This window comes from Malaclemys terrapin, chromosome 15 (assembly GCF_027887155.1).
Source record: "Malaclemys terrapin pileata isolate rMalTer1 chromosome 15, rMalTer1.hap1, whole genome shotgun sequence".
Classification (NCBI taxonomy): Eukaryota; Metazoa; Chordata; order Testudines; family Emydidae; genus Malaclemys; species Malaclemys terrapin.
The window spans coordinates 17856949-17883563 of NC_071519.1; the positions used below are offsets into that span (position 1 = coordinate 17856949).

A 26615-nucleotide genomic window follows, 5' to 3' on the forward strand; every position below is an offset into this window, starting at 1 on the left:
CCTAGCTCTGCCCCCCAGCCACGGGGATGCAGAGTGGCTATGCTAGTGCTGCAGGAGGGACGGGGGTGGGGGGCACTATGCTGGGCGCTGCCCCTCCAGCCGCTCACCAGGGCTGCTCCCCCATTCGGCACACCCCGTGGCTGGGAGTGGGGCTTGCAGCCCCAAAGGCAGGGCGGGCTGGGCTGCTGGGCCCACCTGCTGGGACTGATTAACGGGTCCAGCCTGGGTCTGGCTCGGTTTCAGCCCCACAAGGTCCAAACCCCAAGTCAGGCCCCAGACATCAGACACTGACCCCCACATCATGATACTTTTTAAAAAGAGAAATCCTGTGGTGGGGGGCTGGCCCCCGGGCTGGGAACAGTCGGCCCCCTGCTGAGCTGGGCTGCAGTCAATGTCGTGTCCTCCAGGGGAACCGCTCACAGCCCGGCAGCAATGCCCTTAGGCAGCCCATCCCCTGCAGGCACAACCAGTCAACTGGGAGAGCGCTACATGTATTAAATCCACTTCTGTCCCTCCCTGCATGTTCTCTGCCCTCCCCCCCCCCGGCGCTTTCGGCCGCAAACACTGTCTGCCCCCACCCCTGCTTTTCACGGCACAGCCCCAGGAACCAGGCTACAACCACTAAACATGCAACAGGAAACCCAACATTTGTGCAACATCCCAGGTCCCATCAGCTCGCAATGCTGTGATGTGAAACAACTCCAGCAGGAAAGCAGGGCCTTGCCCCAGCTGTCATGCAAAGGGGAATGATGTGTGGCAGAGCAGCTAAGCTTGGCTTCTCCTCCCAGCTCTGCCTGCCCTGCGGTGACCGTGGACAAGCTGCCCGTTAGCGTCTCTGTAAAACTGGGGAGATGTGGAACCCTGGCTCAGAATCAGGGCAGTGAAGGGCACCGAAATAGTAACAGGAGCTGCTGGCACGTGGCCTCTGGTTTGCAGTTCAGCCCCTTCCACCGTGGCTGTGGTCCCCAGCTCCCTTCTTTTGCTTCCAACAGTCATGTGATGGCCGCAGGTCTGCGCATCGCCATGAGACCCCTGCAGCAGGGGTCAGTATAGTGCTGCTCCCGCACTGGTACCACGGCCCACAGGAGAAACGTGGGGGGGGCTCAGCCCTGCCATAGAGATCCCTGACAGAGAGGGTGTTTAGCTGGTGGGTTGAGCCTGTCTCAAACTCATCCACAGCTTTTATGTAACCGTTGCTCCGACCTCGCTCGGTGTTACAGCTGTCGGCTACGTTCTGTACCAGCCGGTGAACTGCTGGCTTGAGACACTCACCCAGGGCAGTCTGTGGCAGAGCTGGGAGCTGACCCCCAGGTGGGCTCCCAAGAGCCAGGCTAGCGCTACACCCACTGGGCCACACTGCCTTTCTGAGGGGAGTGCAAATCCTCAGAGGGAGGAGGCTCCCCCAAGCAGCGATTCAGACTCTCTGCCCCCAACCCCCGTTGGCTCCGCTCTGGGCACAGCTCAGCTGTCTCGTCTCTATATTCTTTGAGAACCTTCAAATCGCTGGGCATGCAGAGCCGTTAGGAGCCCCACCTCGCTGAGGGCTTTGCAGCCAGCTCTCGGGCGGGAGGCATGAGCAGCTGTGCATCATAGGGAGGTTGGGGGGCCTGTTACCCCGCCCCTGTGCAGTCAGTTGCACCCACAAACACTGACTTATATTTCTCCCCATGGGTGCTCCATCCCCGCTCCACCCCGAGTCCCCGTCCCCACTCTGCCTCTTCCTGCCCCTCTCCCGCCACCCTGCCCTTGATCCGCCTCTTCCTGCCCCAGCTCCGCCCCTGAAGCCCCCGGCCAGCCCATTGCTCACTGCTGTCCCCCTTCTCCCAAGTGCCACCTGCCAGCCGCAAAATAGCTGATCGGTGGCCCTGCCAAACAGCTCTGGTTGGTGGGTGCTGAGCACCCTCTATGTATTTTCTGTGGGTGCTTGAGCCCCGGAGCACCCCCGGCGTCGGCGCCCATAGTTGCACCAGTGTGAAATGACCGCACTACCATTGTGATCTGGTAGCAGTTGCACTGGGGCGCGGCGCTTCGGCAGCTCTCTTCAGCCTGGTCCCTGGCGATGTGACTGGCGGGAGGGGGTCCCAGGGTGGTTTGGAGTCTCTTCGGCAGGTTCTATCGGGCCCCAGCCCTCAAACTGTGTGGGCTCCTCCCACACCGTCACTGCCTGCCTGTCTAATGAGTGTCCATCGCCTTGGGTCAGCCAGGCCAGGATCCAGCCCTTCTGCTGCTCAGTCTTGCCCCAGCCAGAGGCAGATTAAGGTTTCCTGGGGCCCTGAGCCAGAACAAGTGGAGGGCCCCTCATAAGTTCCTGCTAAGCTGCGTGGCCACGCAGGAGGCCATCAAGAGCTATGCATTGAGGCTCCCCCAGCCCCAGGGCTGTAGCAAAGGGACACGCCTCTCCCTCCCAGCTCCAGGGCTGCAACAGGGAGAGAGGGCTATCTCCCCGGCCCCACCCCAGAGCCTGCACTTCAAACGCCTCATCCCCTGCCCCACAGCAGAGCCCGCACCCCCAGCCGGAGCCCTCACCCCCCCCACACCCTAACCCCCTGCCCCAGCCCTTAGCCCCCTCCCACACGCCGGACCACTCGGTCCGACCTCCGCCACACATCACCTCCATATTGGTGCATATAGCAAAATTCATTCTGCATATGGATAGGAAAATTAAAGGGAACATTGGGCCCCTCCCCACCCCTTCCACCTACAGCCCTGCCCCCGTTCCACCCCTTCTGCCTGTGGCCTCACCCACAGCCTACCTCTTTCTGTCTCTTCCCCCTGGTCTGCCCCACCCAGGGTCCCCCCCATTCTGCCCCCCCACTGCAGCCCCCCACCCCCTTTTGCTCCTTTCTGCCCACCGCCCCTGCAGCCCCAAGACCAGAGAAGCTCTCTCCCCATGCCATGGCCCAAGGGCCTTAGGGGGGTCCGGGTACTGGGGTTTCCCCCACCATCCTCTACACTTCTGCAGGGGACCAGGGTCGGGGCACTGGGGCTTCTCCCACCCCACCTGGTGCTTCCGCTGGAGAGCGGGGTCGGGCGTGGGGGGCTTTCCCTGCCGCCCCATGGTTTCTGCCAGGGACAGGGGCGTTGGGGTTTCCCCCCCCCCAGGAGCTTCTGACGGGGATGGGCTCAGTGACTGCTGTGTGAAGGGCTTCCCCCATCATGTGGCTTCTGCAGTAGAGACATCAGGGCTGGCCTTCCCTGGTTTGCTGGTCTTTCCTGGATGGCGCCAAGGTGAGGCTGGGGGCTGTCAGAGGTATAGGGATGCCAGTTCCCAGCACCAAACTAAACACAGAGTCTGATATGAATCCCGTCACTGCCTATCAACCTGGCTTCACCTCGTCGCTGCGCTCACAGCACGGCCCAGCGAGCCGCCAGGCCCAGGCCCAGCTGATCGTCCAACGTAACCAACAAGCAGAAAAAGCCCTTGAGCCCCCGAGACTCCCAGCCCTTCCGTCATCCGACAGAAGCGCCCGGAGCCCACGTTTGCAGGGCGCCTGTAAAGGGTGGGAGGTAGCTCTGAGACATCGGGCGCACCTGCAGCGGCACTGCGATTCCCCAGCCCGGCTTTGAAGGGTGAGCTGGCAGTGAGCAGGAGCTGTGAGCCCAGGCTCAGCCACGCGGACGGAGAGCACTCAGTAAAGTTGAGGAGTGCGGGGAACACCTACAGACCAAAGGGGCCGGCCGGCCTGCAGTGCAGGGGACCGTGAAGAAGCATCGCCTAGGTGCTTTGATCTGCTAAGAGCAGCTGAGGTTGAGAGAAGGGCTCATGCCTTGCAGGGAATCTCATTGCTCATCGCTCCTTCCCCACAGCTGGTGGAGTTGCCATGTGCCGAGTGGTTAATGTGCCTTTGTTCTCTCTTCTGGGCCCATATGGTTTCCCCCGTTGGGATCGGATCGGACCGGGTGGGGGGGGCAGTGACAGGAGACAGATAACACCTAGCAACTGGCTTAGGAGCAAATAGGAATGGCTACGGGGGCTGGCCAAACACTGCTCCCCAAGTGACAGCCTTTCAGCATCTGTGTGGAATAACACGAGGAGCAAAAAGGACAGTATCATAGAATCATAGAATATCAGGGTTGGAAGGGACCTCAAGAGGTCATCTAGTCCAACCCCCTGCTCAAAGCAGGACCAATTCCCAACTAAATCATCCCAGCCAGGGCTTTGTCAAACCTGACCTTAAAAACCTCTAAGGAAGAAGATTCCACCACCTCCCTAGGTAACCCATTCCAGTGCTTCACCACCCTCCTAGTGAAATAGTGTTTCCTAATATCCAACCTAGATCTCCCTCACTGCAACTTGAGACCATTGCTCCTTGTTCTGTCATCTGCCACCACTGAGAACTGCCGAGCTCCATCCTCTTTGGAACCCCCCTTCAGGTAGTTGAAAGCAGCTATCAAATCTCTCCTCATTCTTCTCTTCTGGAGACTAAACAATCCCAGTTCCCTCAGCCTCAGTAGTTATGCTTAGGCTGATTTAGTTGGGGATTGGTCCTGCTTTGAGCAGGGGGTTGGACTAGATGACCTCCTGAGGTCCCTTCCAACCCTGGTATTCTATGATTCTAGGCTGACCAGATAGCAAGTGTGAAAAATCGGGACAGGGGGTTGGGGGTAATAGGAGCCTATATAAGAAAAAGCCCCAAATATCAGGACTGTCCCTATAAAATCGGGACATCTGGTCACCCTAGTTATGGTCCGTCCGTGGTGGGTGTGTGTGTGTCACACAAAGCCTCCCTGAATGGCCATCAAAGACAATTCTTTTCAGCTGCATTGGAAACTGAGACGGGCATCCCCGGGGTGGTGGAAGAGATAGTGTCTGCTGGCTGGGTGAGGAGAGCCGGCCTTGGCGCTCAGGAGGCGGCTTGTGGGCGAGGGGCAGCCTCTGCCCATGATCCTCATGCCTCGGCGAGGGGCTGGCGAGGTCTGGGCAGGAGGGGGCTGAGTGCAGTCTGAAGGCACAGATGGACAAGGCAGGGACGTCAGCAATGTACCCTCAGGTCCCTGCTACTAGAGGAGGGAATAGCAGCCTCGGGCCAGGGTCCATGTCTGTAGCTCCCCTGGTGCCACGGACCACGTTATTCACCCTTGTATTGCGTCCATCCTCTGCATGTATCTGTGGGTTGCGGGGAGCAGGTGGGTAGGAAGTGGGCTAGGGGACTGGTGGGCGGGTTAGTGGGTTGCGGGGAGCAGGTGGGTAGGAAGTGGGCTCGGGGACTGGTGGGCGGGTTAGTGGGTTGCGGGGAGCAGGTGGGTAGGAAGTGGGCTCGGGGACTGGTGGGCGGGTTAGTGGGTTGCGGGGAGCAGGTGGGTAGGAAGTGGGCTCGGGGACTGGTGGGCGGGTTAGTGGGTTGCGGGGAGCTGGTGGGTAGGTTAGTGGGCTCAGGGCCGTCCTTAGGCATATGCAGCTGCGTAGGGCACCATGAAATTTGGGGCACCAAATTGCGCCTAATTTCATGATGCCCTAGGCTGCTGCATATGCGGCAGCACCAGCCCCAGCGACCAGCCCTATCCCTCGGCCTCAGGGCGGTGTGTGGCCCGGGACAACTCCCTCTGCCCTGCCTCTTACCCTTCCCCCCTGCTCCGGCCCCAGCCCACCCCCATTGGTGCTGGATGGGAGGTTTGGGCAGCTGGAGTGTTGGTTGGGACCACTGTGATCAATTAATCTGAGTACAGCCCAGGCCATCGGACTTCCCTGGATTCTCTTGCTTAAACTAGAGCAGATCTTTTAGAAAAACATCCAGCCTTGATTTAAAAATTGCCCGTGACGGAGAATCCACCATGACTCCTGGTAAATTGTTCCATTGGTTAATCACCCTTCACTGTTAATTTGCTCTTTTGAATTTGTCTAGCATCAGCTTCCAGCCAGTGTATCTTGTTGGGGTGGGTGGGTTGGGGCTGGTTATCTGGGGCCTGTTGGGGTGGTGGGGAGTTGGTTGGTGGGCTGGGAGGGGTAGCAGGGGGCTGGGGCCAGGTGGGTGATTGGCCTGTGGGCCGGGTGGGGGGTGGCAGCGAGCTGGACAGCTGGCTGATAATTTTCTCATGTTTTTATTCCTAGGAGAGGAAACCAAAGTGCTGAAAACCTTCAGCTCCCCCAAGCTGCTGCAGTCCAGAGGCTCACTGCGCGGAACTGGCACATTGCCCCCCCCTCCAGCTCCTCCCACTCCGCACGGCCCCCAGGGCCAGGGCATGCAGCCAGAGTAAGGGCCTTCTGATTTTATGTTACGTGCCTGTTTACCCCGCCTTGCCTGCCAGGTCAACTGTGCTGGTGAGCTCCTTCAGCCTCTCTGGAGTGCACCCCCTGGCCCCCTCTGAAGGGCAGAACCCTGGCACCCAGCCACTTTGGGCCCGGCATTGCTGACAGGGGCAGCCAATTGTTTGCCTGCACTCGGGGTTTGTTCCTAACAATGTTCCTGAGGCTGAATAACCGACGGTAGCCAGAGGGACAGTAAAGGTAAAGCAATCCGAGGAGGAGGGATGCACACCTCCAGCGGGTTCACCTGACCTGCTTTGGAGAGATGCCTTTCCCTAGCAGTGCTGGCAGTCAGATTTACAGGCTCCAACACTCTTTGCACGTCACTGAATCCAGCCCACCAGTTTGTAACCAGCTCCACGTCCTGCTGCTGCCCGGGGGTTCCAGGTTAGGCTGTCGGGCGGGGTATGGTGGGTGCGTCATGCCGGGCGAGGGCTCCAGGAGATGCTGGCACTGGGAAGTTTGAAGGGGTGTTTCCTGCCCCTTCTCACAGCTGGTCGTCTGGGTCTGGACAGCAGGTGAGTGCCAGACTGTGCTAGACAGACTCTGTTGCCCCAGCCAGTCCCTCTCATACTGGCTCAGGTCCTGACATCTGGATTCCCAAGGGGATGGGGCCCGTGCTGGGCTCGGAGCCAACGGTGGCGGTGGCTGGCTCAGGGATTCCTTTCTGGTGCTTGAGCGTTACCTCGGCCCACCGAGTACCAAGCACAAATCTCTGATGGGGAGCGCACAACCAGTCTTGTGCCCAGCACCCCCCATGCCCATTCCTCCGGCAGCACTTAGAACTTGTCACCTGCTGCCCCCACAGCCCTGAAGCTGGCACAGGCAGTGTGTGTAGGGGCCACGGGGGAGTAAAGCCAGGCCCTGCCTTCTACCTGCTTTGTGCTTAAAATGACATAAAGGTCGGTTCCAGAGTGGGATGGGAATCCCCCAATCGCTGTCTATAGGTCGGTTCTGGAGCAGGCAGGAATCCCCCCTCACTGTCTATAGGTCGGTTCCGGAGCAGGGCGGGAATCCCCCCTATGCTGTCTATAGGTCGGTTCTGGAGCAGGGCAGGAATCCCCCCTCGCTGTCAATAGGTCAGCTGCGGAGCGGGGCGGGAATCCCCCCTCGCTGTCTATAGGTCGGTTCTGGAGCAGGGCAGGAATCCCCCCTCGCTGTCTATAGGTCGGTTCTGGAGCCAGGCAGGAATCCCCCCTCGCTGTCTATAGGTCGGTTCCGGAGCCAGGCAGGAATCCCCCCTCACTGTCTATAGGTCGGCTGCGGAGCGGGGCAGGAATCCCCCCTTGCTGTCTATAGGTTGGTTCTCGTTTCCCATGAGGATTCATTTAACTACTTGTCAAATGTGATTAGGAACTTCCTGGTCCCTCCTCCCCAGCCCTCCAGGCATGGGGTGAGTGCCTTCTGTAGGGGGGTGGGAGGTGCTGACAGGCCAGGCTAGTGGGCCCACAGGCGCTCTGAGCTTGCCGGCCTTGCGGACGGAAGAACAGGTACTGTGTTCTCTGTGTTAGGAGGATGGAGGGGTTTGTCCAACACCCAGCTGACAGCGGCCCCTGGACGTTTGCCACAAGTCCTGGGCTTCACACTGCAGGGCGAGGAGCCTTTCACCGCCATGGGAGCCCATGGGTCTGAAGGGAGACCGGGGGGCTCTGGTGCTGAGCAGGACTGGGGGAGACGGGGCAGGCGAGGTCGTGATGGGGATGTGCCAGGGCCCAGCATGGCAGGCTCCCTACACTGATGGTGTCTGTGCCTACAGGAGCAGAGACGGAGGGGAGGCAGCCAGGCCTTTCCCAGCTGGAGAGTTGCAGCCGAGCACAGAGAACGCCCTTCGGAGTGTGCTGCCCTCACCCTCACTGCCCTACCGCGCTGCCTCTCCCGCACCCTCACTCGGCGACGACGGGGAGGCCGTGCTGACGCCGGACCAGGTGGCCGCGTACCTGGAGCTCAGCACGGAGGCCGAGTGCCAGAGGTAAAGGTGCCGGCCAAGCTTGGAATCCCCTCCCCAGCCTGCTGCAAGGTCCAGTGGCCGGGCACAACCTCTCGCTGCACCCACCCTCGTATCACACCCTCCCTCTGCTCCACCAAGCAGGCTGCACACCCGCCTGCACACTCACACCGACCCCTGCACGCTCACACCTGCACACTCACACAGACACCTGCACACACACACCTGCACACACACACAGACCCCTGCACATGCACCCTCACTCACCTGCACACACTCACCCGCACACTCACACCCACCTGCCTGCACACGTGTATACACACCTGCCTACACACACCGAGCCACCTGCACGCACATCCAAACACACACCTGCACACACACAGTCACCGCCACACACACTTGCCCGCACACACACACCTCTGTGCACACACAGCCACCGGCACACTCCCACACACAGCCACCTGCACACTCACACACACACACACCTGCACATTCACACATACCTGAACACACACATACAGCTACCTGCACACCCCCACACACACACCTGCACACACACATACCCGCACACACACACACACACACCTGTACAAACAAAGGCACCTGCACTTACACACGCACACCTACACACACACTCTCTGTCTCTCACACATACACACAACTTTGCACCCACACAGCCACCTGCAGCCACACACACCTGCCTTCACACTCACACACAGCTGCCTGCACCCACACCCACCTACACACAAACACACTTGCACACTCACACATACCCCTGCACACTCACACACACCCCTACACTCACACATACCTGCACATGCACATACATCTGCCTACACACATACACACATACCCCTGCACACACCCACACACCTGGACACTCACACACACACACCTGCATACTCACACACCGCTGCCTACACATACCTGCATGCATGCGCACACACTCACACACACATACCTGCACACTCACACACAGCTGCCTGCACACACCCACACAAACACAACCAGCTGCACACACACACACACACACAGCTGCCTGCAGGCACACACACACACCTTCACACACACACTTGCACACACAAAAGCACCTGCACACTTAGACACAGCCACTTACACACACTCACCTTAGCACACACACACTGCCACCTGCACACACCAGCACACTCACACGCAGCCATCTGCACACACCTCACCTGCACACACACATACCTGCACACTCTCCCACACACATCTGAAAAACTAACACACAGCTACCAGCGCTTACACACACCTGCACACACAGCCACCTGCACACACACACACACACACACACACACCTGCACACTCACAAACATCTGCCTACACACACACACACACACCTTTACATTCACACCCCCATGCACACCTACCTGCACACCCACGCCTGCCTCTATGCACACACATGCTTGCACACATCCATCCACCCATACCTGCCTGCACACTCACCCCCCCACAAGCACATGCCTGCATACACACACACCTGCATACTTACCTCCACAACCACCTGCACACTCACCCCCACAAACACACGCATCTGTCTGCAAACTGACACATACATGCCCGCCTGCACATTCACACACCTGCACATACACACCTGCCTGCACACACACATCTCTTCACCCTCACTTGCCTGTGTGCTCCAGCTGTGAGGGGTCAGGGCAGCCTTAGCGCTGTAAGGAGAAACAGGGTGTTTTTAATGGGTTTATTTCATAGGTGCCAGGGCCAGAAGGGACCACTGTAATCATCTCGCCTGGTCTCCTGCACAGCACAGGCCAGAGCCCTGCCCCAGACAATTCATAGCGCAGATCTGCTAGCAAACCAGCCCGGCCGGATTGAAAAACAAAACCTACCAGCTGGTACCACGTCAGCCAAGACGCGAACCCTGCCCCGTCAGACCCCCTGCACCCAGCCCCATTGCATCGAGCCACAGCAGGCTTCACACCCCATCAGCTCTAGTGCATCAGGCAGGTGTCCCCCATTTCAGTCACAGCTACGCTCCACGAGCTGGGGGTCACACCCTGCCGGTTTGACGGCTGAGAACTTGTCAATAAGCTCGGGCTGGACCCTGGCCCCTGAATGGGCCTCGGGGAGCGTGGGTGGGACCCTGGACCGCGTGTCACTGGGAAGTGCAGGGCTGGCCGTGAACCCCCCAAGACTGAGGCTTTGCCGCGGCAGGGATCGGAGCCCCCCCAGGGAGCCCAGGCCCAGCCTTCTCTGCACTGGGGCCGTGAGTTCCCGTCTAAGGCTACTGCCCACATTAATGCCAGCTCCACGTTCTCTCTCCAAAGGCACCGGCAGGAGAGCGCCTTCTCCCCCCCGCACACCTACGGGTACATCTGCGGCCCGCTGCGCTCCGAGCTGGGGGCGGGGCCTGCCCCCGAAGAGGACGACGACCCCGACGCGGAGGGGGGCGGCTGTCAGTCCATGCCCTTCTTGCGCCGGTACTGCCGGACGCCCTCGTCCAGCCGCAGCGAGGCGGAGGGCTCGCTGGGCGGCTCCCTGCTCAACGGCTGGGGCTCGGTCTCCGAGGAGAACTTCACCAGCACACGCTGCAGCCTGGTCAGCTCCTCCGACGGCTCCTTCCTCGTGGACGCCAACTTCGCGCAGGCCCTGGTCGTGGCCGTGGACAGCTTCTGCTTTGGGCTGAGCCCGAGCGAGGCCGAGCAGGCCTACCCAGGTACATGGATCCCTCCCGTGCCTGTGCCGAGAGCCCGGGGGATAGGTGCTCAAAGCGCTTGCACTAGGCCCTGCTTTCTGCCAGGCCTTGGGGGCAGTAGGAGGGGGGCCGGGGCAGATGGGGACAGGTTAGTTTTCTGTTTCTCTTAGGACCGAGAATGCCAATTAACTAAGAGCTCAGTTGCCAAACCTCTTTGGCCTGCCCTGGAGAGGGGGCTGCAGATGTTAATTAATGGGGGCTCTGAAGAACCCCTGCATCTAACCCCTGGGAAAGTCACTGGGGGGAGGGTGGCCTGGCCAGGCTCATGGCTTCAGGGCCAAGGCGTCCCCCCAGCACCAGGCTCTGTGCCGGCCGGCAGAGTAGAGCAAGGCCTGGCATGAAATCCGTACCCTGGAGCTGACAGCGCTAGTCAGGGCGGGCCTGTGCTCCCACCCCCGCGGCCCCTGCCTGCACGTTGGGGCCTCGTGCACACGGATCCAGCAGTGTGTGCCGGCGCCCAGCCTCGGGGCGTACTCAGCGCAGCCGCTCCTGTGTGAGGAGAGGCTGCATTTAGAGAGGACACTGGGGCCTGATTTTACACCCCCAGGCTGGCCAGGGCAGGTTGGGCTGGGCTGGTCTAGGATTCGCTCTCCCACGGGCAGGGCAGACGCCCGCGTGGCTATTGCACTTGTCTGGCTCTGTGCTGCAAACCAGCGTCCTGGTAGCTGCAGCTTGGGTAGCACCGTGGGGATCCCTGCTTGCCCCCACGCTTGGGGCACTGCCCTAGGGGGCTGGGGCGGGGGGGTTGCTCAGACACACTCTCCCCCCAGATCTCTCTCCCTGAGGCGGGAGACGTCTCATCCAGATGTGGAAAGAGCAGTTTGTGTTGCAGCGGCAGAAGCAGGGACCTGCACTGAGTATGGGCAGCAGGGGGAGGTGCAGGGCGGAGGTGTACCCCCAGGGAGAGCGTCCAGAGGCCTTGCACTCAGGGGGCCCCGTGCCTCCTGGGGGTCGGTATGCGGTGTGCAGCCTTCCTTCTCCAGCGGGCGGGCTGATGGTCCCTGGAGTCCGGGGCCCGGCGGGGAGGTGTTCGCCCAGGTTAGCAGATTAGGGTCTGGGCGGGCGCCAGGGGGACGTCGGTTCTCAGGGGCTGGGAATTCTGGTTGCGATGCCCCAGGCAGCGTTGACTCACCTCCCAGAGGCACAGGCAGGACATGCCCCCGGCTCTGCCCAGCCAGTCAAAGAGCTGCTCATGTAGTAACCCACTGCTAGTGTAACCCACACAGCGTCTGGGGGCGGCGTTCTGTCCCATCTAGCGGCTCCGAGACCACTTAGAGATTAATGAGTCTGCTACAGCCTTAGCTCACAGCCAGCTGGCTTTTAGCTCATGCGGTCGAGGCTCATGCACTAAGCTCCAGAGATCCCCAGTTCGATCCTGCCCACTGACAACCAGGGTCTGTCGGCGTTACACTAGCAGAACCCAACTGTGCCCATGCGCTGCCCGCTGTCCCTGCAGAGGGGCCCCGGCCGGGGGGGTCAGGCCAGAGCGTGCCCCACTCTCTGCACACTGCAGCCTCAGGCATCTGCGTGTACTGCATTGTGCCTGCGGCTCAGGGTCTGGGCTTCAGTAAATCCGCCGTCACTCCAGGTCCCCTAGAGCTACCGTTAACCCGAAACGACAGCACTGGGAGCAGACGAGATAGCAAAAGGAAACGAGACGCGCGGTCTTGGTGCATCCTGCCCAGAATCGCTGACGAGCCGGCTAGAGAGCCAGATGGGCCTGTGTCCTCCCCTTAGCTCTTTGGGGAGCCACATGATTCTGTTAGTTACTGGGCCCAGAACTGCTCCCAGCTATTTCCAGCCCCTCACCAAGGGCAAGGGGCTCTCGGATACCCACCTGCCCCTGTGACGATGCTGCCCATGGGAGCCAGCTGAGGTCACTCAGTTAGAACTGCAGACAAACCCCAGAAGCTGGTGGATATTCCAGTACTTAGATTTACCAAGCCAAGCCAGCACAAACAGCTTCTATAGTACCTCACTGGTTACTCAGAAGTCCAAATAATGCAGTTCCCTTAAAGTGCCCAGCCTCAGGCCTCTGTCCAGACACACGTGTGAAACATATGAGGATGATTACTGAAAATCTTATCTCATCATATAAAGAAAAGGTTCTTCCAATCCCAAAGGATCAGCCACACACCCAGGTCCAATTATAACTTAGATCTTCCCCAAAATACACACTTATAACCAATTCTTGTTAACTAAACTACAATTTGTTAAAAAAGAAAAGAGAGAGAGAGTGTTGGTTAAAAGATCAATATACATACAGACTTGAATTCAATTCCTGAGGTTCAGATACTTAGCAGAGATGAGTTTGTAGTTGCCAAAAGTCCTTTTAGATATAGTCCATAGGTTATAGTCCAATGTCCATGTTCAGGGTGACTCCAATTGGTGGCTGGGGATTTCAATCCTTATGGCTTAAGGTTTCCCCCTCTTGAAACCCAAAGCAGATCTGAGATGAAGAAGGATCGTGTCCCAGGGTTTTTATACATTTCCAGCAGCCTTTTGGCCTGAGAAAACAATAGGCTTAACTTTCCTTCTCCTCAACTTCATGGCAATTAGCACAGGGCAATTTATCCATTGAACAGTTCAGATACAGGTTACCACAACCGTCAAAGAGACATATAGACAATAATGCTATTTCACTCAAGGGTCTTCCTAAATGTTAATATTCCTTTTTCGATCTTTGAATCAAAGCTGTAGCAATAGACAAGACTTGTTTGCTTACATCACAAGCCCTGAGCAAACCTCTACCCTTCTATCTCTAACCATGCCGACTTGCATTTCAAAGCTCTATTCATTTACGCATCTTCCTAACCAATCTCTAAAGTTCGGCCATGGGTCAGGTCAGTCTGTGAGTTAATTAACTTTTTCTGGGCCTGTCACCTTTCAATGAGATATTATAATATACTCATAACATCACAGCCCCTCACCGAGGGTAGTGGGCTCTCAGGGATACACCTGCCCCTCACTGAGGGTGGGGGGTTTTGGGGACCAATATACCACTCACTGAGGGCGGGGAGCTCTCAGGGATACACCTGCCCCTCACTGAGGGCGGGGAGCTCTCGGGGACCCATGTGCCCCTCACTGAAGGTGGGGGCTCTGAGGGGCCCATGTGCTCCTCACCGAGGGCAGGGGGCTTTCAGGGACCCACATGTCCCTCACCGAGGCCCTGGAGCTATGCAGGGTATTTGATGCGCTGAGCTCAGCCATACCCTATGGCACCCGCGTTTACACAACTCACACCTCGTCCACAGGCAACTGTGCTCCAGGAGCTGCCTTTCCTGCCGGGCCTAGTGGGAACCAGCTGGTTAGCGCCTCTCCGGGCTGCTTGTACCTTGTCCAGCTGAAACAGCTTCACTGGCCCAAGGCGCAGCTCCTCCTCCCGCCAGCGCCCGCCGCAGTGCCAGCCCTGTGCGTCACTCCAAGCCTAGCTCCAGCTGCCGCTCCGCAGTGTGCCTGGCACGCACCTACACTGTGCCTGTGAGGGGAAGGGCCACAGCTGGTCCCAGGGTGAAGCTGGATGGGAGCCAGGGGGCGGGAGGCTGCTGCAGACCAGGGGCCCTGCAGGAAGCTGCAAAGGGAGCAGGCTCTGAGGAGGGCCCCTCTGTGTCTGCAGAGGGACCTGACTGCCTGAGGTGCCAGCTGGCGGTGCCAGCGCCATGGATGGGACACCAGCCCTGTGCGATGCCAGCGAAGTGGCAGTGTTGTCAGCCCCTAGCACCACTTCTCAACTAGCAGAGCGAGGCCACCTCTCCTGGGCTGAGGAGAGCCACGTGAGCATCGAGGTCAGGCCTGTCCCCATGCAGTGGCCGGGCTTCAGGGTCACGCCCGTCCCTGCTCTGAGACGCACATGCCCTGGCAGCCCATGGAGTGGGCTCTGAGCTCTGCTCCACCTGCTGAACACTGGCATGGGAATGGCCTAGCCCTTTGCCCTGCGCTGCGTCAGCCATGCTGCCCTTCTGCTGCTCCTGCCACGCCAGCGTAACCCCTAGTGATGGTGGGGCGGGGCGCAGGCCAGCCCGGGGATCCCTGGGGTCACCGACTCTCGCCCACCCCCTCCCTGAGCCTCGCAGCGTAACTCTTGGGTTGCTCTTTCCCACAGACTTCTCGCCGCCCGCTTCCCCGCTGGATGGGCTCCTTCCCCGTCCCGAGCGCTGGGAGGGCGTGGCGTGGGCTGGAGCGGAGCCCCTTCCCCTTCCCACCTGGGAGTGGAGCACCGGCTGGCTGGAGGACATGGAGGCCAAGTACTCCCAGAGGCCCGAGGGGACACCTGCTGCTGAGAAGCCGGAGGGGAAGGCAGCACTGAACGGGACCCGGCCCCTCGCTGGGCCAAATGGCAAGTGTTAGTGCCCGTGCTGCCTGGCACACGGTGACTGGGACGCTGCGGGCCGGCCTGCTCTGGCATCGCAGCACTGCATCCTCCCCAGCCAAGGGCACACTCGCCTCACCCGCCAGGCCTCTCCTGGGGGCCAACCACATGCACCATGGTTCCCAGGGTGCCCGAAGCCTGCTCAGGCACCGCACTCTCTGGGCAGCCCTGGACTCGCCCCCTCCTGGGCAGCACTAGGCCAGGAGATCAGGCAGAGCCGTTAGCGTCCCCGGGCCCTTCAGGGCACGTCTACACTTAGACCCTGCGGCTGGCCCTGCCAGCTGACTCGGGCTGCGGGGCTGTTTCATTGCGGTGTAGACGTTCAGGCGTGGGCTGCAGCCTGAGCTCTGGGCCCCTCCCTCCTGGCAGGGTCCCAGAGTCCTGGCTCCAGGCCTTGCTCCCACGCTGGGGCTGGAACAGAATCCTGTCCTCTGTGGAGTCCCTGTGACACACACCAGTGGGCACATGGTGCCTAGGTGAGGTGCCAGCCAGGCCAGACACAGGAGCACCCTCCACTCACCCCTAGAGCAGGGGCTGGGAACCGCCAAGGCTCCTAGGGAGCACCAAGAAAAAAACGCTGGGAGACTCCCCAGGAGGGGAGGCAGAACAATCAAAGGGAGAGTCCTGGAGCCCGCTCCTACCCAGCGGCTAGGAAAGGGAGGAGAGTTCCCCACCCAGCCCGTGACCGGGAGCAGGAAAAAGTCCCCAAACAGCCCCCTCTGGCGACTCCTTGGATAAGTGTCCCAGCCCCTTCCTGCTACCGAACACCCTCTGCCCCGTAGCGCTCCCAAGTGTGAGTGCCAACCTCAGGGCAGACTGATAAAAACCTGGGCACAAACCCCTGAACTTCGAACCAACCAACTGCCCCAAGTGCAAACTGCCCCGGCACTCTGACAGCCTGAACATGGCGCCCCACCAGCCCCAGGGTTCTCTGCTCCGGCTTGCCACCCACGGCAGCGTGTCTCCCTGACAGGTGACCCTTCTTAAGTTCAAGAATCACAGCATTAGTCAGGTACCCCTAGTCCCAAAGGACCAGTCACTTGCCCCAGGTCAATTGCATGTTAGGTCTCACCAAGGACAACGCTTGTGGCCAATCCTCTAATAAACTATATGAAGATTTATTACCTAGGAGAAGAAAACTAGAGTTATTTCCAAGGTTAAAGCAAGCGAATAGAGACACACACCAATGAGGTACAGTCTTAGCTTTCAAAGGGTAACAGAGGTGTCTATAATCAGCAAGCTCTATTGTCCTTTAGGACTAACCCAGGCTGAGCACTGGGGATCCCTTGCTTATGCCTAGGAAACTCCTTCCCGCCCCGCCCCAAGACCAAGCAGCACAGATACCTAGTTCCTTTTGTCTGGGGGTTTTATCCCCCTCTGGCCATGTGCTCTCAGCTGCAAACTCAGCTGACGGAGGAGTCCACTTGCGTGACTCATCTTCACGGGGAGGAGAGCAGAACAGGAGAACGTTTAGTTTCTCAATCCGGATGTAGGAGTTGCCAGTCGCAGGATCCCACCAGAGCCTGTCTGGTATCGCTGGGTCTCCTCCTTCAGGAGGGGGTGTAACAACTTCAGCAGAAGAGCAGCTCCTCACACTCATTAGTGGCGATTCATAGAGGCTCACCCTCCACCCACTCCAATGGTTTGGAATACAGATCAATGCAGGCAGCATCTCCCAGGCTTTCACTAGAGACCAACCACTAAACACGTCCTTATCACCCTCATACCTATTTGATCAGTATTAACCCCCACGTGAACTACAGCGATTCCAGCCCTGGGTCTGTCAGTGTCCAGTAGAGACATGGGGACCTTGGCATGAGCTGGCACCTAGCCTGCCAGCATCACCGCCCCCCCCCCCAACGTCTTTCTTCCAGGCGGTGCTCTCTGTAGATTACCAACAGTGCTGGCCATCATGGAGCAGCCTGCCCAGGTCCTGGGGTGAGCTCCAGCCTCCCCACAGCATGGCACTGCCCCCCCCTGCCCCCAAGGCTATCACAGAACCGATTAAATGAACATGTGCCTTGACCAGCAGTTCGAGCCAGCGCTCCTGCCGCCCAACAAGCATGCTGCTGGCCTCCCTGTAGCTGCGGTGTGTGCTTCTGGAGTGCGGCATCGCTGCCTGGGTCCCACTGGGCATCTGCGAGCAGGGAGGGGCTCGGGGAGCTGGGCCAGCATGTGCAGCCCTCGCTCCCCATTGATTGCCAATGCGCCGGCTGGCCGACGCAGACCTGTACAGCCTCGCACACCTCAGTGAGCAGGTGAGACGCTCGGCTAGAGACGGGTGCCGGCTGCAGGGCAGCCTGCTTCCCCCGCCGCAGCCACGCTGGAGCCTGGCCTCGCCTCGCTGCGGGAGGACAGTGAGGGCAGCTGCAGGGAAGAAGCCAGTCTCTTCCTCTTAGTGATTACTGGCGCCTTGTCCCTTCTCATGCCGGCCTGGCCTCAGGAGTGGCCACGCTGGATCAAACCAGTGAGCCAGCCAGGCCAGGCCTCCCCGGGCTGGGACACTGGCCTGTCCAGCTGATCTGGAGGCAGGTGCAAATTTTAGTGAACTTTGGAATAACCCACGCAGCCTGGGCTGGGGGTGAGCGGGCACAAGAACTCTACCAGCTGGGCACATGGCGCTCTAGGGCCCGGTTCAAGCACAAACGCACCCTGGGGCTCTGGATGCAGCTCCGCTCCACACAAAATAACCGGGATTTGCAAAGCCTCTGGTGGCCTCATGCCAGCCCTGGAGCTCCACAGCCCAGCCCCCATGCACTGCCCCCAGCCAGGCTCAGCCCGTCCGTCCCTGGAGCACTGCACTGTACTGCGTGCAGTGATTAGCTCCCAGCAGGCACTGATCTGGCTCTGAGTCCCAGGACACCCTGGCAGGTGACTGGTGACATGGGCACCGCTTGGGGTGAGGGTGAGGCAAGGCCGCTTTGGGCAGTGCTATGGGAGCTGGGGGTCAGGCTAGTAAGGGGCACTGGGAGAAAGGGAGCCAGGTTACATGAGTGTGATGTGGGAGCAATGCCTGAATCCACGGGGGCTGGACGGGGCAGAGGAGAAGGTTTGATCCAAGGTCAGGCGCTGGGCCAGATACATTTTGACCTGGACCCTCGACACGCTGATGTGTCCTGCGCTGCGACCTTCTGCTCCCGTGTAGGCCTCTCTTGGCTCATGGCCATCATCCCTGAGCGGGGCGGGCTTGTTCTCCCGCTGCCCGGTGCGGGGTGCAGGAGGCGGGGACGTGACCTGTGGTGCAGTGAGGCTCTGCCCGAGCTGGAAGAGACACTAGGTCTCCTGGCCCACTGCCCTTGGCATGTCGCTGAGTGCTCTGTGCAGGCAGTAGGCCAGACCCGGCCCTTCCAGCCCCTCAGCCTGCAGGTTTGCCTCTGGGCATGCCCCTGCCCTGTGCCATTTGGAGACGCCATGGCTCTGCGTGGCAAGTCCTGCCGCCGTGCCCATCCCGCGAGGAAACAAGCTCGTTGGGCAGAGGCTCAGAGTGTCCCTTGTCATCAGCACCTGACTCCCAAATGGGCCAGCGGGTTTTTTCCTCTGAGCCTCTGGGCCTTCACTCGGGCTCACGGCCTGCAGGGGGAACACGGTACAAACGATCTCCTTGTGAACAAGGAAAATTCCCCGTGGCCCCTCGGAAGGGATTGCTCTGCCCAGGGCAGGGGTCCCCATGCCAAGCCTGGCCGGCCCGTGGACAGCAGAGTCACGCTCTCAGCCAGCTCGGCCGCTGCTGCTCACTGTTAGTAAAAGGTGATTCCTTTCCAGGTGCCTGCATGGCGGAATCCAGCAGCCCCACTGCGGGGACGATGGGGGAGTGCCAGCCCCCCTGCCCTGCTGCCCACAGTCCCATGCCAAACAGCTCTGCCATTCCCAGGAGGGGCGAGAAGACCAGGGTCGTGCTGCAGTCGCTGGACGCGGGGGCGACAGGAGTCCAGGCGTAGAAAGCCGAGCACATTCTGTGCCAGGCGGGCGCAACGTCTGTAATGCCCAAAGCCCAGAGAGACTCTCGGGGCACCGTGGGCCTGGGGGCGAGCGCTTGGCTACTACCGTGCCCACCCCCAGTGCCTGCTAGACACGTCTGGCCCCTGGTCATTGGCAACAGAATCCCTGAAGAAAGGCTTTTGACGCTTCCCCCAACGTGGGCTGCGATCCCATGGGGGAGGGATTCCCCAGGCTGCCCCACACGCTGAGGGGGAGCATTCAGCATGAGAGACGGGAAGGACCAGGCAGGTGGGGCAGCGCAGAGACCCTGCCGAACTCTACACCAGCCACGTACAGGAGAGGAGCCCCACACAACATGGCCTGGCCACGGGGCTTGGCGCAGGCATCTCTAGCCAGCAAACGTTGCCTCCTTTTCTCTTGAGTGCCCGGTCCCTGGCAGGACTCCACCCACTGCCCCACTCACAGGCTGGCGCTCCATGTGGGGGCCAAGCCCGGATTCCTGCTATTGGCTTCAGGGTCGATCTCTGTTCTGTGACGCTGTCTGGGGCACCCGCCATCGTGGGCTTTTCCCGGGTCATACGGGGAACCCTCGGGTTTGGAGGCCCCTGCAGCTGCTGTCAGTTGCCAGAGGCCTGCATCTGCTGCCCAGGTTGGAGCTGAGAGCCCGACAGCCCTGCCCACCCAGCTGGGTTCACCACACTCGAAGCTGGGGGTTGTCTGGCAATTGCCTGTTCCGGTTTAGTCAGCTCTGCAGGGGCGCTAGCCTGGGGGCATTTAATATTTCCTTTCATGGCTGTTGTGAGACGTTTTCCTAACCTGCCTGATTTCCCAGTGCTGTGGCCTTATTCCTGTAAATAAAGAGAGCTTTTCCAGCGAGCTGCTGGCCGCTGAGTCACCCGCTGCACAGCCCCCGGCGAGCCATGGGGGTCGCACCCACGGGGCATGTGTGTTAGTGCCCCAGGAGCCCTCCACCGCCTGGGCATCGCGCTGCAATGAAAGGCGGCTGAACACAAACTCCTGACAGCTGCGAGTTCAATCGGAGAGCACGCGGGGGCTTCATTTGCCTGAGCACTCGCGTCTCTGCCCTCGGCTCCTGTCTGGCCAGCGTGCAGGGAGCCTGTGCTCCGCGGGGCTCTGCGTGTGGTGGGCCCCGCCGCCGCAGTCACTGCAACGTGCACTAAAGCTAGGCAGGTGCACGCTGCAGTGGCTCTGGGGGTGTCCCAGCCCAGCCCTCCAGGCTGCGACGCTCAGTGCTGTGAGACTCCCCTCTAGTAGTTAGATCGCCCTGGTCCAGCAGGCAGTGGTGGTGTTTGGAAAGGCGGCCACCCCGCCCGGCTGCAGGTGCCTGCAGCCCAGGCTGCTGTGGGGAGCCCCAGACCATCCACCTGCCCTGGATAGGGGGCTGGAGTGCACAAGGGCAGCCTGTGGCCCGTGTCCCCACCCCCCCGAGGCGCACCACCCAGGGCAGGTGGGGCATTACTCTGGCCTCTCCCGTCCCCAGGCCTTGTCAGTGCCTGGCAGCCGTGCTCAGGATGGGTCACACACCTGAGCACAAGTTCCTGTGACCCTGAAACCAGGCACATGTAACTGCCCCAGGAGCTGGGCTTTGGGCGAGCTCCCCGCCACTGCTAGAGTGACAGCGCTCTGGGTGAGGCCTCTGCCAAGACTTCGCCCCGCAGCCGTTCCCCACCCTGGGGCCGTGCGGCTAATCCCCGCTGTGCAGCGCCACGGCTCCAGGTCAGGCCGAGAGGCAAGTTCCCCTCGGCATTCATAGAATCATAGAATATCAGGGTTGGAAGGGACTTCAGGAGGTCATCTAGTCCAACCCCCAAGCAGGACCAATCCCCAATTTTTGCCCCAATCCCTAAATGGCCCCCTCAAGGATTGAGCTCACAACCCTGGGTTTAGCAGGCCAACGCTCAAACCACTGAGCTATCCCTCCCAAGCCCTGGGGGCTGGGCAATGGGTGTGCCTGGGGCAGAGGGCCTGGACCCTGCCATCAGGGCAGGCCGCTGCAGGGGGAGAGGGCATGGAGCTGGGGCTCTAGGGTTATGTCTACACGGCATTTTGGAGCACACCTCCCAGCTCAGGTCAATAGCCTCGGGCTAGCGCTCTAAACAGCTGTGGACAGCGCCGGGATGGTGTGGCTTGGGGTGGGGGGGAGAGGAGGCCAAGAGGCTGAGCTGCAACCTGAGCCGCACCGTCAAAGCACTGGGGGCTCGCTCCTGTGCAGGGCAGACGAGGCCCCGGTGTGGCCACCGCCTGTGTGTGCAGGTCTATGGAGCACGGCTCGGCCGGCTCCCCAGGTACAGTGCAGGCAGCCTGGCTCAGAGCTGCCGGGGCCCCGCTGGCCCTGCCTCCCCGACGCCCTGGGCTGTGTGATCAGAAGCTCAGTGGTTTGAGCATTGGCCTGCTAAACCCAGGGTTGTGAGTTCAATCCTTGAGGGGGCCACTTAGGGATCTGGGGCAAAAATCTGTCTGGGGACTGGTCCTGCTTTGAGCAGGTGGTTAGACTAGATACCTCCTGAGGTCCCTTCCAACCCTGATATTCTATGACCTGGAGCCAGGGGACCTGCAGCCACAGCCAGGCCTCTGCACGTCTATCCTGCTGCTGGGAGAGTCGCACGCATGGTCCCAAGCCCAGCAGCGTCTCCAGGGACCCAACTACCCGCCGCTGCCTGGGGAAATCCACGCACGGCCGTACAGGACCCCGTACACATCACCTCAGGGTCACCAGGTCCTGCAGAGTCAGGCAGGCTCCATGCAGGGCCAGCCCAGCCGCCCCGGGAGTGACAGCCTCTGCCTTTGCCATGTGCGTGCAGCGGGCGGGCGGAGAGCCAGGGCTGGCGGGGTTATCGGCGCTCCTCACAGGCTTCCGGCTGGACTGTGACCAGGGCACAGGCTCTCAGCAGGGCACTCAATCATCAGCCTTTGTGCCCTGTGCGCGATTTGGGCCCTTTCCCTCTAGGCCACAAACATGTCCCCGCACCTGGGGCGGGTGGGTCTGGGGATGCTGAGTTTAGCGTCTGCAGGCCAGGCAGGAAAACACGTCACCTTCATTCAGGAGCCAGCACTCCTCCTAGGACTGCAGGGCTGGTCCAGAGCTAGCGCCCATGGATTCTGCTGCCAGGTGTTGGCAGTGCCCCTTTGAAGACAACACAGCTGGGCAGGGAATTTTGTGCTGGTTTTGTTGTGTCCCCTCCCTTCCCTCACCTCCCCCGCCCCCGAGAGAAAATAGTGGGGAGTCTGGTGGGCACTTACTGATGGGCTGAGGAGTGCAGTCCAGCTGGCAGGGCTGGGTTAGCCACGCCCAGATGGGTGAGTTCTGCCCTGGCATGGCGGGGAAATGCCACCCATCCATCCCCAGCGCCAGTCAGACACGTCTATTGATGGGAGCGCACTGGGGTGCGAACACCAACATGGCAGCGTGGTACGCTCACCTGCATGCAAAGGTCCAACCGGCGTCTTTCTGAGTGGTAAAGCCCCAGTGCAGAAGATGGCTGGCAGATCAGGTGGGTGGCATCCAGGCCGCTGGCTGCTGTGCTGGGCACAAAGCACCCATGAGCGGGGGGGTGAGAAAAGAGGGAGTTCTCCTAGTTTGCCCATTAGGTCTCCTCTCCCTTGCTATCCCTGATGGACTGCGACTGGCTGGGGGATTGTTACGCTGACTGCTCCAAACACGCTGGACTTCGTTAACTCCCATATCAGTAACTGCCCAAGACAGTGCACAGGGCACAGCCCGAGCCAGGCAGGAATGGCCCTGGCACCCGGACACTCCTCCGGGAAAAAACCAAACTGTTCCGAAAACACAAACCAGACTTTACCCGGCAGTGAAGAGGCAGAACCAGCCCCAGCTGGGTTCTTTGCAGGGCACCTTTAAAACCACCCGCTGGCCACAATAAACATAGTCTAGTGCCTCCCGCCATGCCGGCACCCACCTGCCATCGTAACCCGCCCGGCTCTGCCCAGCTCCCCCACCAAGGCCACCCGGGAGGGGGGGGGGGTAAGTGGGGCAATTTGCCCCGGGCCCCACAGGGGCCCCCATGAGAATGTCGGAGGCTCCCTCCCCGCCTCCGCCTTCGTCATCCCCCGGCGCCTCAGTGCGCCACGTCCAGGAGCGGCCCTGGACAGTGCTACAGCGGCGAGGCTCGGGTGGGGCCTGAGGTCCTCCCGCTCGGAGCCACGTGGTAAGGGGGTGGGGCTGTGAGCTCCGGTGGGCTGAGCCACAGGAGCTCCTGGACGCGGCTCGCTGAGGCTCTGGGAGGCGGCAGTAAGCGGCATGGTAAGCCCCTCTGAGCCAGGCAACCCCCGACCCCCAGCTCCGAGCCCAGCCCCTCTAAGTCGGGCACCCCCAGACCCCAGCTCTGAGACCAGCCCCTCTGAGCCGGGCACCCCCAGACCCCAGCTCTGAGACCAGCCTCTCTGAGCCGGGCACCCCCTGACCCCAGCTCTGAGACCAGCCCCTCTGACCCGGGCACTCCCCCGACCCCATCCCCCCACAGCCCTGACCCCCAGCTCTGAGCCCAGGCCCTCTGAACTGGACACCCCCCGACCCCATCCCCACACAGCCCTGACCCCCAGCTCTGAGCCCAGGCCCTCTGAGCTGGGCACCCCCCGACCCAGAGCCCAGCTCCCCACCCAGCCCTGGGCAACAGCAGCGCCACCTCCAGGCAGCGACAGCCCATTGGCACCAACCATCACCATCACCCAGCAACAGCCCATTATGTAATTGCAAATGTATACAGCCCATTAAAGCATTTAGTGTTTTTAAATAATGTATTTCGTGTATTTTCAAATTATTAAAAATTAATTTTTGAATGTATTTCACTGGTTATTTTTTACATTTCCAAATACATGTTACTAGAGTATTGCAACTTTTTTTAATGGAAGGGGCCCCTGAAATTGCTTTGCCCCAGGCCCCCTGAATCCTCTGGGCGGCCCTGTCCCCACGCTGAGCATGCGGGGCCCAGCCTGGCCCTGCTGTGACGCCTGGGAACTTGTCTGGACACAGCTGGGTTGCTAGTGTGGAGCCCACGACCCTGGTGCGGTAGGGAGAGCCTCCGTCTGGCGCACAAGCGCTGCGGGCCAGTGGGGCAGCAGACAGCAGTAGTGCCAGCACTTTGAGCACAGCCGTTATGCTGAAGAGGGACTGTGTTCAAGGGGAAATCAAGGGGCGGGGCTAGGGGTGGGGAAATGGGTGGGGCCAGTGCCCATGGAGGGTCCTCCTCTTTTTATTAATTAGATATGGTAACCCTAATCCAGTGGGGGGGAGTGGAAAGGTCCCAAACACAGACAGAGAACGGCAGCTGTTGCGCACGGAGGGGGAGGGGGGATATATATAAACTGCCACCCAAAGAGCCACACAGGAGGCCACATGGGGGACACAACGCCCAGGGGCTGGCCAGGAGAGAGGGCAAGCAGGGGATGGAGGCTTTGTGAGGGAGGCACAGGCTGACATGGCCGGCCGCGGGGGGGACGAGGGGCCATGCGGGTAGGGTGGTTGTTGGGGTCTCTGTGCTCTGGCCTCTCATGTGCCGGTGCTGCTGGCAGCGCTTACACAGCACGGCGTAGGGAGCGCAAGCCCTGGGACTGCTGTGCTTTGAGCCCCTGTGGGTCCGGGGCCGGTTTCCCAGCCCCGGGATGCTGCAGGGCAGTTGTGCTGTCCAGCCCAGGTGCTTAGAACTGATGCAGAGGGAGGCGGAACCGGGGAGGAAGGTGGCTGGGCCCCCCATGGGTGCAGGACATGGAGCAGAGGTGTGCCCCAGCGCTGCGGGCACCGTTCATTGCAGGGCACTAAAGGAGGCTGCTGCTCAGGGTGGGAGCTCAGGCGTGAGGCAGGCCTGGCCTGTCGGTGCTCGCTCTGCGGTCCCAGCACAGCCAGACGAATGGCGCTGGATCCCCAGCCCCACCACTGGCAGGCCCAGCCTGAGCCGCGGCCCCCTCGCGCAGCCCCCACCGCCTGCCCCGCCGGGTGTGCCAGCGCTCAGTGAACTTCGCTTCACCTCCCGAGTCACTCGAACAGCCCTGCCCGTGTGAGAATCAATCGCGCTGCTCCGGGGGCGATCGATGGGCTGGGTGCTGGAGTGAGAGCACATCCTCCGTGAGCGGTGATGCCTGAGTGAGGAGGGCTGGCAGCGCATGGTGCATTAGAGAGCAAACTGATAACATCTGCAGACAATACCACGCGGGGAGGGGGGTGCCTGTGCTTCAGGGGATATGATTAAAATTCAGAATGATCTGCACAAACTGGAGAAATGATCTGAAGTCAATAGGATGAAATTCAATAAGGACAAATGCAAAGTACTCCAATTAGGAAGGAACAATCAGTTGCACACATACAAAATGGGAAATGACTGCCTAGGAAGGGGTACTGCGGAAAGGGATCCGGGGGTCACAATGGATCACAAACTAAATATGAGTCAACGGTGTAACGCTCTTGCAAAAAAAGTGAACATCATTCTGGGATGTATTAGCAGGAGTGTTGTAAGCAAGACACAAGAAGTAATTCTTCCGCTCTACTCCACGCTGATTAGGCCTCAACTGAAGTATTGTGTCCAGTTCTGGGTGCCACATTTCAGGAAAGATGTGGAGAAATTGGAAAAAGTCCAGAGAAGAGCAACAAAAATGATGAAAGGTCTAGAAAACATGACCTATGAGGGAAGATTGAAAGAAGTGGGTTTGTTTAGTCTGGAGAAGAGAAGACTGAGAGGGGACATGATAACAGTTTTCAAGTACATACAAGGTTGTTACAAGGAGGAGAGAGAAAAATTGTTCTCTTTAACCTCTGAGGCTAGGACAAGAAGCAATGGGCTTGAATTGCAGCGAGGGCAGTTTAGGACGTTAGGAAAAGCTTCCTGTCAGAGTGGTTAAGCACTGGAATAAATTGCCTAGAGAGGTTGTGGAATCTCTGTCACTGGAAAGTTTTAAGAGCAGGTTAGACAAACACCTAACATGGATGGTCTAGATAATACTTAGTCCTGCGAGTTTCTGATTCCCCTTCTTGGACTGCAGGGCCAGACTCATCACCTGGCCCGGGGCAGCTGGGCAGAGATTCATAGAGTCCAAGGCCAGAAAGGACCATTGTGACCATCTAGTCTGGTCCCCTGTATAGCACAGGTCAAAGACCTGCCTCACAATAATGCCTGGAGCAGAGCATTTGGAATAACAGCCAATGTGGATTTAAACATTGCCTGTGATGGAGAATCCACCACAACCCTTGGGAAATTACTCACTGTCAAAAATGTACCCCTTATTTCTAGTCTGACTTAGTCTAGCTTCAACTTCCAGCCATGGACCGAGTTAGACCTTTCCCTGCTACATTGAAGAGCCCCTTAGTCAATATTTGTTCCCCATATACGTACTTATAGGCTGTGATCAAGTC

The 26615-nt window shown here is 59.9% G+C and overlaps 1 protein-coding gene across 1 annotated transcript in view; it reads left to right on the plus strand.

Annotated features, from left to right (window-relative positions):
* ROBO4 (roundabout guidance receptor 4) overlaps positions 1 to 20110 on the plus strand; it is a 74957-nt gene extending 54847 nt beyond the window's left edge. Inside the window, exons 16-20 of the mRNA XM_054005835.1 lie at positions 6050 to 6191; positions 8001 to 8213; positions 10499 to 10887; positions 15029 to 15262; positions 19058 to 20110. Coding sequence (XP_053861810.1) covers positions 6050 to 6191; positions 8001 to 8213; positions 10499 to 10887; positions 15029 to 15262; positions 19058 to 19233 — 1154 coding nt within the window. The 3' untranslated portion in view covers positions 19234 to 20110. The remainder of the gene's footprint in view (positions 1 to 6049; positions 6192 to 8000; positions 8214 to 10498; positions 10888 to 15028; positions 15263 to 19057) is intronic.
* The last annotated feature ends 6505 nt before the right edge of the window (positions 20111 to 26615 follow it).